The following is a 13,891-nucleotide window of genomic DNA, read 5'->3' on the forward strand; positions in this document are numbered from 1 at the left end:
TGTAGGTCACGTGGTGCCCTTAGCTAAGTTTTCGTGTTTCTTTAGCTCAATTTCATAAATATGTAGCTCAGTGTATTACCATCTGTATTCTAAATGAGCAGGAATAAGTATACCTCAGACAGGCTAGCCGACGTTTCGATCGGGGGAATTATCTTTGTCAAAGGCGCCTTATTGTCATCGTCGGCGTATTAATTTTAAAGCGGCTCAGTTGTTGACGTCATGACAAACGTCGGCCAGTCTGTCTGAGGCACCTATTCCTGTTCATTCAACATTGTGGGCTTCCATCCGTCGGCTACCACCTTTTATTCTATAAAAGATCACTCGCTGCCCTACAAAGTGAAAGAGAGTGGAGACTGCGCATCCACTTATAAGAAGTGCATTTCATGCAGCATGTACCCTCCAGGCTACTAGACAGCGCAGAGCAGTTTGTAGCTACTTGTTCAAAGTTGAAATATTTGACTTCTTCGAATTATCCGCGTGGAAACGCCTGTTCGCGAGACTTCGCAAATGCTCCACTTGGTGGCACCACCATCCAAAGCTCGAGCGAGGCACACCTGACCGGTTGCATGGAGCACAGTACTCTTCCGATTTAGTGATGTGATACAGAGTTAACCTTATTATCTATAAGGGCAAAGTGGATAAGGATATGACAAGCGGGAACTGGCTGTTAGACTAACGTCGGTTGCCCATATAGTGTATAACCAGTCAGCGGCGTCCCCAGTTCACGCAAATATTTTCTTCTCCATGATATTGCTAATTTAGTTGTAAGAAACTGTAGCATATATGTGCACGAGTGTTTCGTTTTGCTTTGCGCACGTTTTAAAAACGCCCACTAAATATAATAGAATCACGTTTCCGTAGGCGTGTCCATAAGAGTCCCGCTTGGTAGTTCGCTTGATAGTTGGGGGAAAGGGGGAGGGGGGGGAGGTTGTACCATAGCCTGACCACTGTAGCCTGACGCCCCCCCCCCCCCCCTCCATACAACCTTTGGCACCTGTCGCAAAATAAATTTTTAAGAGCACATTTGCACAAACTGCATTTATTTTCAGTGAAACGTAGATTTCAAATTACGTGCTGCCGTCAAACACTGTACGAAGTAGCTACAGCCAAGCGCTTTCCGGAGCTGCCATCTAATGCAGTTGTACACACTTTCAACGTTTTCAGCACCCTTCGTCGTCTCTTTAAGCGAGATATGTGTGAGCTCCCATCGGCTGCTTGCAGAAAAAAAAAGGTTACACGATCAAAGTTCCGCCACTACCCAGACAACGCAGTGGCGTCCTTTGGATACACCTAGGATGCGCTGCGTAGGATGTGTGGGAAGTTCTAAGGATGTCCCAAATAATTGCCGGAAACCTCCCGGAAGCCTCCAAAATGAGACAAAAAACGGGATCCATAGGACTTCCTCCCCATAGGACATCTCGGGATTATATTGGGATTAGTTTTGGCTGTTGCACATTCCATTATCAGTACATGCAGCATTTAAAGGGCACATGCTAGTAATAGAAATAACTGTTTTTTTTAAGTCTTACATTTCTTTCAATGTTTTTAAAACCCCTGCACGTACTCTTGCAGCAATGCAATTCACTCCTGCTTTTTCATGTGACTGTAGGCCTATAATATGTTGAGCGGTTCTGTTGCTTTCTTCTTTGCTTATTTTCCAAATCTTGAAAACACTGCAAACACTACTGCAAGGACAGAACCCCACACATCTGCCTACAGAGCACTTTGCATGTAGAAGTTCCCAATGTAAAATAGAAGAACAAGGTATCTTGCCCTATGGGTTTCAATTTCAAGCCTGAATTAAAGAACAGCTTGAAGACGCTTTCAAGCACAGGTAAAGGAGCCAATGATAAAAGCTCTGAATTCCATGATCCTGTAACAGTTCTAGAACAGAGATGACTACAGAAAAAACGGTAGGACAAGTGCAACACATCTCATACTTTTCTGAAGATGGCTAAAGTTAGGCGTGTTCAGACAGAAAAATGAATTTTTAAAATACTCGTAGTATTTCTGGATCTGTTGTAAATGTATGACACTAGTTTAATGTGACACTGTAACTTAGACAATATAGAGTTCATGGAAATAGAAGTTTGAATTCTTTATTTTACTGCACATTTGCCATGCATAAAGGGCACGCATATATATATAATAAGGAAACATTCTCCTCACTGGAACTGTTAATACAAAGCTTAAAGTAATCATTTTCTTTCTCTGTTGTTCCCTTAGCCTAAGTGAAATTTTGATTTCCTGAAACACAATATCTTTACTAGCACACTCAACTTGCTTAATTCTCATCTACTAGTGCAGAATTCAGGGTTGTATTTGCTTGTTCGGATGCTTTTGCGATTACTGCAAGGGCACTTTTTGAACAATGTACTATGTAGTGGACCTGATTTTAGCATTAGACTATTGGTGCAGTTAATTACTCTTTGCTCTTAAATCTACAAGCAGCGTGCAAGTAAGAAAATTAAGTTTTAGGAAACAAAAAGTTCAGTTCAGCACAGGAAACAATGCACCAGAAAAATGATGGCACTGAATATGGCGTACATAAACAAGAAACAACAAAGAAGGAATGAAACAGTGGTGAAGAAAAACACAAATTTTAATACACACAATGCAGAGAATTTGCAGCAAATAACTGACCTTCAGGATTATCTTATTAGTTGAACAAACAAAGAAAGAAACTATTTTTGTTGCGCGGCAAGCCGCTCAGCAGTATGACGGAACCAGGTCATCGCAGCCTTCTCCACATCCTTCAGGCTCGCATTCGGGTTTTGGATGTCATTAGTCAACACGCCTGCATGCATAGAAGCAAAGTTATCGTTCCTGTAAGTTTTGCACACCACACAAAACTTGGGCCAGTATGGCACTCTTCTAGAAATTAAGGCAGTTTCGCATGTGTGGTGCCAAGCCTGTAGGAAGTGCGGAGCTGGGCAGCCTTATTTGTTTCTCTTTGGTTTTTTCTTTGTTTCCGCCTCTCTTTTTTTTTCCTCCTTTTCCGTCTTGCTGTCTTTTCTTCTCTTTTTATTTTCATTTATTCCTTCCTCTCTCTTTATCTATTTCTTTCTATTTCTAATCTTCTTTCTACCTTTTCCTGTTCTTTCTCTCTATTTCTCACTTGCCTCCTCTTTTTTCTATTTTTTTACATGGTTCTGCCTGCGTAATGCCAAGCAATGGCAGCATATGACAGCCCGGGCCCCAAATGTGCTCCACACTTAATATCATCATCAAGCCGCTCGAAGAACAAGAAGAAGACCTCCTTGGTGCGAGCACGCGCTCATTACGCTACAGATGGCTATGTTATACGTGGTTTTGCCTGCATTATGCTAAGCGATGACAGCATACGGCAGCCCGGGCCCCGAAAGTACTACACACTTAAAAACTGAAAGTAAATACCAGGACTAATTGCACCAAAGTATAAATAGACAACCTAGCTATATTGAGTATACTGCTTGACATAAGATTTCACAAAAAACCAAGTTATATCAAGCTTGCTACACCTGACTCACCGCACATCAGCTTGCAGAGGAGCAGTTCACAGATTCTTTTTTTCCCTTTGTGCCAAACCAACTGAAGCCCACTGCAGAATTCCAGCTGAGGAGGGACTGCAGTACACGTGTTCTTCTCTGTTTCGTCGAATCTCCCTCTTGTACAGCCATGTACTTTTTCTGTTAAAAAGAAACAAGAAGATATACAGCCAGAAAGATACATTGGGATCCAGTTTAATTTGAATGTTTTGCAACATAAGTAATCTTGAGGTGATAAAGAAATACAAGCTTGCTTCTAGCTTTACTTAAAGGAGTGGTGACAGAAAATTTGTGAACCTCTGTTTTTTGCTCTTAATCAATGGCTACTGACTCGATAATAGCGGCAACGAAACTCATTTGCCCCAGCGCGAAACGAATGTTTAATTATATGCTCGTATGTTACGACCGGAGGCAGTTTCGATTTCGAAGAGCACTCGGTAGCCCCGTGACGTAGATGGTCTACTTGGTAAACAAGACCGCAAGAATCAGTGACGTCACTGGCCAGCTTCTGCTATGTTGTCAGTGCTGCTGTTTCGTTTGCTGTGTTGAGCAGGTGTTGAGCGTTGCGAGTGCTTGTTTCCTCGATTGTCAAACTACGTTGCTTATCTAGTGCGGCGATGGACGAAAGAGCTGGCAGGAGTGTAAAAATCAGTAAGAAAAGCTCGATTCACTTTGCGAATCTCGCCGGTAGCTGCGATTTTGTTCTTGTAGTCGTTGTCCAACTGAGGCGACGTTTTCCGCCAGGCTTGGAGTAGCCGCAGCATTAGACGTGCTGAAACATTTTCGCTCCGATCATTCGTAAAATAGCAGGATATGAGAAGTGACGAAGGAAGCATTGAAATCACAACATTGGCACTCTGTAACAGTGTTTATGCGTAACATGCAAATGACGTGATGCACGCTTTACTGACTCGTATTTATATCGGGCAACGCCGCGTTCTCAAGGCATACCAATCCCACGTAACCACGTCGGAGGGTCGAAGCAGTTATTTGTCCACTACGCAATATGATCCCGGCAGCAGAGAGCTTTAGTTCGTCTGTAGACTTCCTATCGTTTGCGGGTACCTGGTTACCGGAGCTGTTGACGGCTGCAGCAGTAGCAGCAACTGCGTACAACTGCGGAGCCCGTAGCGACATCTTGTGGCGTTTTGTCCAACTACAATAACTTTTTTTCGATTTCTTTTCCGTCGCGTTATAGTTCTTGTCCGGAAAAAAAGCAATGAGAATACTGTGAGTTGCTTATTATCTCACTGCAAATGCTTTACACAGAATCAGTAAGCGGGTAAGTCGCTGCGATGTTATATTGTAGGTCTCTGGTAAGGATATGCATCATCAGGTGTCGCTACCAGCGTTGTCTGTCTCGTACACGCCTCCGGTAACCCGGCCAGAACTCGTGACGTACGTGGTATCCACTCGGTGACCTCATCGTCTTTTGCTTCTATTTCCGATCCGGCACTTTCACGAACTTCAAAACTCAATTAAAATACCTTTTAGGCTGTATTTGTGGCTGATACTGCACAGATGGCACCTATATGCACCCATTAGTGTGATTCAACAGTCAAATTGTGTCCGAATTTTTGTGTCACCACTCCTTTAAATTCTTTAGAACTGTCATACGCAGCTAGCTATGTAAAAATTCAACAGTACGTCATTAATCAGACTGTCATAAGTAATATTCACATGCATTTATAAATGCCTAGTCACTCCAACATGCTGTAGTTACAAGACAGGCAACATTATACTGAGCTTAGGCAATGAAACAGAGAAATTACCATTTGATCATCAGCTTGGCTGTCTGTCTGTCTCGAGGTTCTCCTCATACGCGAGAACATCCGCCACATTCGAGAAAGGCAGGTCTGGGAGGCCATGAGGGTGCGGAGCTGCACTGTCGGCATTACTTAGCAGCTCGTTGAAATATTGCAAATGGGCTTGCTGGGTGTGCTTTATGCTATTTAACACTTGTAGTATCCTTTCCATGAAGGCTGAAAAAGAAGTGATGGCATCAGTGTTATGAAAGTTTTCAGTTCAGCACTATGTCTAAGATGAAAAACTACCGCAATGATTCGAATGGGTTATGTAATGTTCAGTGCTTTGCTTTTCCAGGTAGCTATAGGTCAACCTATAGCTTTAAAACTTTTCAGTGAATTATATGGCAACACATGGAAAAAAAACGGTCATGAACATTGCTGAGAGTTACTCGTAGGAGCGCTAACAGCAAAGCATGAGTCTTCTTTGCAATAAGAATTGTTAGGGTTTTATGTTCCAAACCACGACATGATTATCGTAGCCAAAAATTTTGACTACCTGGAGTTCTTTAACATGCACTGAAATCTACGTACAGCCTTCTTTGCAGTTTTTGCGACACTGGCTTGGTGATAACAGTGTAAGTGAGGATCTACGATTTGATCGATGCTGCAGCAGCACCACGAGCACAAATGTTTTATAAGTCACCGCTTGCACACTAGCAACCATCGTTGCTCAAATGATGAAGCATGCTCCCCCCCCCCCTAAAGAAGAACGAAGGGATAAACTGCGCCTCTGACTTATGGTTAGAATGACTGAAAGCTGAGCTAGTTTGTAGGTACTCATATTAAAGAGACAGGGCGTGAGAACACGGACACAAGAGAGAAGCCAAGATGTCAAGGCGTTTGTGGTGTCTTGAGTTCCCTCTTGTGTTCATATTTGCACGCCCTGTCTCTTCAACATGACTCATGGTAGTGTGCCACTGTGTCACAACGACAATGGGAAACTATGTTATGCCAGCAGCAACATACAATTTTTTTTTCATTTGTGCTACGTGGCTGCGTAATAGGAGAGGGTAATGAATGCTCACACTAATACTATTACCATAAAACCACAGCAAGGTGAGGCACACTGTGCAGAAGCTATGCAGTTTGTGTTTCTATTTATGCTGATACATAGCATATATGAAGAAAATAGGACACTGCCCAGATACACGAGCTCAAGAGATGAAGGTGGAGCAATACAGCAGGCTGTTACACTGCCTGAACACAAATCGTATTACTGGTGACAGTCCTTGTAAGATGGGTTCTGCCATAATTTTTTCCATCATGAAGCCAGCAACCCAACTAAAAAACTAAGCTGATTTAGTGCTAAGAATATCACCTTCCGTTTCCAACACGTTACAATAAAGAACAATACTCATGGAATTAATTTCACTCTTCTGGGCATGCATTATCACATATGTGAATAGTACATCTACAGTACAAAGGAAACATTTGCCTCAAGTAAACATGAAGCAAGAAAACACATAAACAAGACTGCAATTTTTCCCTTAGTATTAATAGGACCCAAGGACACTGAACAGTATGGACTGTATCCATTAAAGAATAAAGAAGGTTAATGACATACCGAGCACTTGTGGGTCTGTTTGTGACCTTGTAGCCCCGGTCACATATGCGGGTCCTGGACTGTATGGTGGTGAATCTGAACATAATTGACACCACAAGTTAACATCTAGAGTTACACAGACAGGCAGACAGAGATAAAATAGATAAGAGACAGACAGGCAGGCTCAAAACACCTGAAGTGGGCAAAGAATTCTCAATTTAACGAGTAAATGTAAATAAACTACAGCAACATGCTATAAGACATCAGAATGACATACCAAGCATGCTCGGTTCCATGTGTGGCCATGCAGCCGCAGCAAGAGCCACAGGCATTTGGCCATAGCACAATGGCTATACAACAAAACAAGGTAAAAACTGGAAACATTGCATGACATCAACATAATGATGTATACCGCATAAATGACATACCATGGAATTGCAGTTCCGTAAAAGAGTTGGCAGCTTCCAATATGTGCAAAGCACCTAAAACATAGAAACCATAGTTTGCACTCCACCTTGCCGCACAATGCAAAAGCAAAAGCAAACACCCAACCGCAGCAAGATAAAACATTGCTATGTGAAACTGCAGAATGACATACCAAGCATGCGTGGTTCCATGTTTGGCCTTGCAGCCGCAGCAAGAGTTGTGGATACTGGTATGTGCGATGAGCCTGAACATAAAACAGACCACAGGCATTGGGCACACGGTAAACATGTCTGAGAGCAGATTGAAGCCCTTCACGCAAACCAAAATGACAATAATGTCCAGAATCCAGCAGTAGTGTGACATTTGCCACTCTTGGTGTGGACAAAAGCGCCCTGGCGCTACTTGGTAGCTCACACATGCAAGAATACGAGCGAAGAACCTTTAACAGATTTGTGACGGCATCGTGAGTCACACTTGACTCTAAGCTCCATTGTCACAGGTCTTCTCTCAACGATGCAATATCCAGTTCTTTCAATATACTTGAGTTAGAATCCGTTGCAGTGTCCTGCTGTGTAAGGTATCTGTGGCACCCGTCGGGCACGTTATCGGATTCCACGGGAACGCTGTGCATGTTGTCACCAGTATGGTGCTCCTAGTCGCAAGATTCCAGCATGCCGCCATAAATGCCGGCACTCGCAACTTGGCCGAGCGAACGGTTCAGAGGTGGTTCGGGAACTTCTGGCTGATTGGAGGTAAAAGCGACACGTGAAAGATTCTCCTCCGCGTTAGTACATTCGCCAGCAGCTACAAATATTGCGCGCACATCGGCCTGCACGGCGTGACTGATCAGCAGTCGATCTCAACGTTTTTAGATTACTTGGTCGATCTCGGAGTAAACCACGTGGTAACCGGTAAACTCACTTGTGTCGTGCTGTTTAAGCGGTTGACGTCTAAAGTATAGCATCGCACTGCACATTACAAAGGCATATGAACACAACAAACGTGGAATAATGATAAATGCAACGATAACTTACTCTCGTATTCGCTTTCCATGGCGCGTGCTTCCCGCCAAGCGTATGCAAGCTCTAAAGATAAAAAACAAGGCCAACACACGTGTATCTTCACGCTTGACAGATCAAAAAACAGTAGGAAAACAACACTTACCTTCGATTACAACCAGCTCCGCGAACCCAAATTTCAGAGTGCGCACGAATTGTAACTGTTGTAACCGCACGCAGCGCACGCAGAGAACACGCTTCAAATGCGGAACTATAGAAACAGACTGCAGCCACAGCCGCGTTGTCGAAATGCTGTCGTACATATAATGAGCATAAAATAAAAGAAAAAGTTAAGAAACTACAGCGCACTTCAAATACGAATTACAAATATTTTGTTTTCATAATTTTTCGCCTGCCCACTTAAGAGCAGTGTACATGTAAAACGATACACTCAAAGAACTGAAACCGAAACTTATCGCCGCTTCTCGAACGGAGCACACAGGAAGGTTAGTTTTACATGGGACGGTTTCAATCCCCATTAATGTTTAACTATATTGGAATTTTTCGTGTACCATCTGAGCAAAGTGCCTTAAAACAGTTTAGTGAGCAAGGTTGATCGCATGCATAAATGTGGTTCCGAATAAACGAGCAACGCGCAGCACACCAGCCCATCACGCAATATATGTCATTGCTCAAGGCGGACGTGCTTTAATTAATTAAGGCCTGCACGAAAGAATAATTAGTATGCAAAACTTCAACAAAGAATAGCCGTTGTGTGTTCTCGCCTGTTTAATTAATACATGTTAATTATTTGTGAAGGGTTGCGCAAGTTCCATATATATGTATTGGTGCGATTTTAAAGAATGATCGCTGGAAATGTACGTTATTAATTCATGAAGACAACATGCATATATGTGTGCTAATATGAGTAAGTAGATTAAAAACGCGTGGTTGATATGAGGCATGCAAGCATCCACCCATTCATGTCCTCTTCTGGGATGTTTAATGGGCATCCGTTCGCTGAAGTCTACGGGACACCCATATGACTTCCTTTTTTGGATGTGGGACTTAGGTACTTGTTTGGGGCATCCTTAGGACTTTTCGTGTTGTCTGGGTAGGTACATAAGTAGCTACATACGTACTTGCTGCTGTAATCTATCTATCTATCTATCTATCTATCTATCTATCTATCTATCTATCTATCTATCTATCTATATATATATATATATATATATATATATATAATGACTGCCCGCCCGAGGCGCTTTAGGAAAGGACGCTGTGCGTGTACTTGCGAAAGTTGTTTTCCCGTTCGTTGGCATGCTTGAAGCAAGCGTGCCTTTTTCCAGCTATCATTGCCACACCGACAACGACCAGCCTGTGTGCCCTTGAAATAATTAAAAAGAAAGGGTCTTTCACGTTGCAATCGCGTTTCATAAGCTACAACTGTAGCTACGCCGATGGCTGCGTCATTTGGTCTTAGCCGTTACCGTAATTACAGTCGTGGACAAATTAAACGTGAACAGGGAATTACATGGTGCTTCCGCAGGCCGTAACACGTGAGCATAATCTTGAATTCGGTGATTCCGCTGTTGCAGACGAGTGTTCGGGCCCCATGCTTTAGCGTTCAAAGCGCAATCATACCGAAATTAAGCGTACTGTCAAAAAAAAAAACAAAAAAAAAACCGCAAGAATGTGTTTCAGTTAGGCGTAACTGCTTCGTGTCTCTAATATCTATGACTGTACTTTTCAAGTGTGTCAGAGTTAACGATACATATGCCATACGAATAACGGCGTGAAAGATTATGAAGTGATGAGAAGACGGCAGCCGCCGCTAGTGTGTCGTCTGTTACACAAACTGTCGTCTGCTGACTCGACTAGTTCGGCTACTCCAAGTCGATCGTCTGCTCGCAGTATGGTTACCTACATACCTTTTTGTGTCTTTACTGCGCGCGAACCTTTTCAAAATGGCCATAAGACCTACCGACGAGTGACGGCAACAATGTTTCCAACTCCCTCGTTATTTTTGTTTGTACACACCGTTTACGACTTGCGTACAAGCCGGACCACTGACTTTTCTGACTCCGCACGTAGGTTTCGGCCTGCTAGCATTTGCCGTCATTATGTTCCACACTTGAACAAGACAGCGCGAAAGGTATGCGCTGACGAGCAGATGACGCAATGTCGTCTGCTACGTCGTCTGCAACAGAAACGCGAGTGCCGTCTGCCTCCTCACACGGCTGCTCTATCAATCGTCTGTTCTCTCTGTACGGTTAAGTGCTAATTATCAAGCGCCGTTGCTATATTCCGTTACGTTTTGTTTGTTTACTACTTCCTCGAATCGCGTCGAGTGCGCGGGAATACGCGAGAGCCTTTCTCGAAAGTGCCATTTGACCTACCAGGACTTCAACAACGCGTGTCAAAGAGCGTTCTTCCTCTTTCAGCGTCTAGAAATATTCGGGGAGGAGACCGAGCGTCATCAAACAGCGAGCGGCTTCGTGTTTGGGGAGGAAGCAACGCTCTTCAACGAAAAAAAAAAAAAAGCCCGATAGGCAAAGAAAACAAAAAGAAAATACTCGACTTTGCAACCGAGTGGCCGCCGCTGTGGGTCTCGGCTTGTCGCTAGAAAAGCCGTTTGCGTTTCGCCGAATGCCGCAATCTTGACACCCCCCCCCTCCCCCGTGCGGACGCCTCGAGCGTCTTTCTTTTCTCTAGAACCACTCCAGGAAAAGAGTAGCAGCGCGATAACAGCGGATAGTGTGCGAAGAGTGCGGGGAAAAAAGAGGGGCGGGGGTTGAGGGGTGTTGGCTGTGCCAACAACACCGTGCGGCGCCCTCTCTTCACTACTGCCCCCCTGCGGCGGGGGTCGCCGCTGCAGTCTTTCTCGAAACGCATTCCCGGCCAATCAACGGCAAAGCGTCATCCCACGACAACTGAGCTTCATAACAATACACTAGACGGAAATCTGGCGCTAGTGTCCATGGGAGCTGCAACGCATGGGGCTTCAGCCAGCATGGGAATGATGGATAGTACACCTTTCCAACACAACCGTTTCGAATGTCGACGGTTAGATGTCGAACCTGTTAAACAGTGTTGCCGCCAAGGCATCAGCAATTGCACAGTTCTGAGTGAATCGACTTATTAAGGAATGCTGTAACTCCTGCTTGTAGAAGTTGCAGCTTGGGAAAGTTGGTATGGATCAATAAGAAAGCGCTTTGTCTTTAGTAGCGCTCTTTAAGCTCCGTCCTATTTCCTATCTTGTATGCGCTGTTAACTCGCTATTTCGTTTGCTGTTGACGATGACGATGTTCCTACACCGTCGCACGTACGCAAAATGGGGGATGGCTGAAAAATCTAGAACTTTGCAAGTACATTTACTTGAACTTGGCAATAATGCAAAACGATAAAATCTGAAAAGAAACCGAACACACGAAGGAAAAATTACTAATGTCGTGCGATCGGGCAGTCAAGTCAGTCATATAAGTTGTTAACCCTAATAGAGCAAGTTACAATAGTGACCGTAGAGATTAGAAAATAATTTCTAGTATTCCTTTTGTTGCCTTCTGCTAATTCGTCTGCGGTCGCCTTCCTGACTTCTGTTGTTACTTCTGCTACTTCGTCTGTTCCTTTCGTCGTCATCGATGGTAGCGTCGAGTCGCGCGCAGTCTCGCGCTCATCGAGACTTTTTTTTTTTTTTTTCCACGGAACAGCGATGAAGAGAAGACGAAACCAAATGGAAAGGAGGGGAGTGGTGGAGTGAAGCGCTGCGGAAAGAGGGAGGCTTGCGCGAGCCGCGTCTGTCGTCTGCTAGCTGGCTTCTTCGTGCAGTAGTCCCGAGAACTGCCGCCGCATGGCGAGCGCGCGTTTCTTTTCTCTCGTCCGCTAATCGCTCTTCCAGGAAAACAAGATTGGCGCGCGCGCACGGGGGGGTTATGCCGAGAAGGAAGTCGCGTTGTGCCGTCGCAGGCAGTCCCAAGGAGCGGCTTTGCCTCTGGGTACAGCAGCCCACCCCAAAAACCCTCACCTACTCCTCGATCTCAGGACGATCTAACCTCAACCTTACCCTCACCACCACCACCCCGCTCCCAGCCAACGCCATGGTTGCGCACTTGTGCACTGACTCTTTGCGCGCGCGTCTTTGGCATTCTTTCCTTTCGAGTGCTCCTACCCTTTCACCTACCACCCGTCATCTCTCTACTGTCTCTTACCTTGGGAGGCGTTATCTATCTATCTATCTATCTATCTATCTATCTATCTATCTATCTATCTATCTATCTATCTATCTATCTATCTATCTATCTATCTATCTATCTATCTATCTATCTATCTATCTATCCGCTTTGCGTTGTTCTGCAGTGCTGCTTTTGTTTTGCAGTTGCAGGCAACCCTCTCTTTCGTCCACTTGACACTGCACTGCTGGCCGCTTTTTTTCTCTTGTTTCGCGTAACTTCCCGGGGCCGATGTCGTCATTTCGCTCGGAATCCTCGTTTCCACTCCCCGCCTCCTTCGGACGAATTTCTCGCCACTATTCGACTTTCTTGTTCTTTCTTGCTTTGTTTTATTTAAGACGGGCTTGGATTGGCTCGGCTCTGTTGTAGCCGTTTCGCTCTTTTTATCTTCTTAGAGTGACACAGACTTGCGCGCGGTGACGGAAAGTTTTACTTCTACTCGGAAACGGCTCGGGTGCTTTTGTGTGACGCACGTTTAATTCTTTGTGCCTTTTGTTTGTCGTCTGCTCGCGTTTTGAAGAACAGACGATAACGTGGAGGGGCAAACTTAGCGTGCGTTGCGTGCGCAAGGTCTTTAGCGCGCCGTTTTTAGTCTGCATGAATTGTCGAGCAATGCTGGCCGGCCTCCTTTGTTTATTTTGCTCTTATTTGCTGCCGCCTGTTTCTTGTAACTGACGTCGTCTGCTAGCCTCGCCGCGTTCTGTACCCCTCACTATTCCTTTCGTCCTATGAACATATTTTTACCATTCTGACTGAATCGCCACGCCATCATATTAGCAGAACTTCAGCGGCTTCTCGGGGCAGACTGTTACACTTGAGCGCTGACGAAGTTCTTTCTGTTACCCTGAAATTCGTCAAGCAGCGCTTTTGCCTGACGCGCCTTTTTCCGGTGTCGTCTGCTCGCGCTTTGAACAGACGTGGCAACATAGCGCGGATGCGTGCGGATGGATCCCAACTTTCGCAACCAATTCCGCCAGTACAGTCCTTCTTTGTTTCTAAGGGGCGAAGCTCCTTAAGGCGGCACCCGTTCGTCCCTCGTCGTGCTCGTAGTAGTGAGTAACAAGTCTTACCCTTTGACCTCCAAGGTGGTGCCGGTGGGAGATTTCTCCTGTGCGTTGTTGAACAATAAAAAATTCGCAGCGTGCGCGTTAACTAAAAGCCGAATTCTTCTGTCTCTGTAGAAGTGTAAGTGTTAGCTAAAAGCCGACTTCTTCTGTCTCTCATTCCCATTAGCAGCCATTGTTTACCTCCAAGGTAGTGCCTGGTGAGATTTCTCCTGTGCGTGATTAAACAATAAAAATTTTGTTCAAAACGCCGTTGATTGATGAAATAAACCAACGAAAGACGCCAGATGTTTTGT

At 44.7% G+C, this 13,891-nt stretch overlaps 1 protein-coding gene across 1 annotated transcript; it reads right to left on the reverse strand.

Annotated features, from left to right (window-relative positions):
• Positions 1 to 2,584: 2,584 nt before the first annotated feature.
• LOC119378064 (uncharacterized) lies at positions 2,585 to 8,581 on the reverse strand. Its single transcript, XM_037647309.1, has 8 exons — positions 8,469 to 8,581; positions 8,339 to 8,389; positions 7,477 to 7,548; positions 7,307 to 7,360; positions 6,900 to 6,974; positions 5,300 to 5,509; positions 3,510 to 3,668; positions 2,585 to 2,797 (listed from the first exon to the last, which is right to left on the reverse strand). Exons 2-6 carry the CDS (start codon positions 8,355 to 8,357, stop codon positions 5,310 to 5,312), a joined length of 420 nt encoding a protein of 139 aa, XP_037503237.1. The 5' UTR covers positions 8,358 to 8,389; positions 8,469 to 8,581; the 3' UTR covers positions 2,585 to 2,797; positions 3,510 to 3,668; positions 5,300 to 5,309.
• Positions 8,582 to 13,891: the final 5,310 nt, after the last annotated feature.

The sequence above is a fragment of the Rhipicephalus sanguineus genome, unplaced genomic scaffold (genome assembly GCF_013339695.2).
Source record: "Rhipicephalus sanguineus isolate Rsan-2018 unplaced genomic scaffold, BIME_Rsan_1.4 Seq669, whole genome shotgun sequence".
NCBI lineage: Eukaryota > Metazoa > Arthropoda > Arachnida > Ixodida > Ixodidae > Rhipicephalus > Rhipicephalus sanguineus.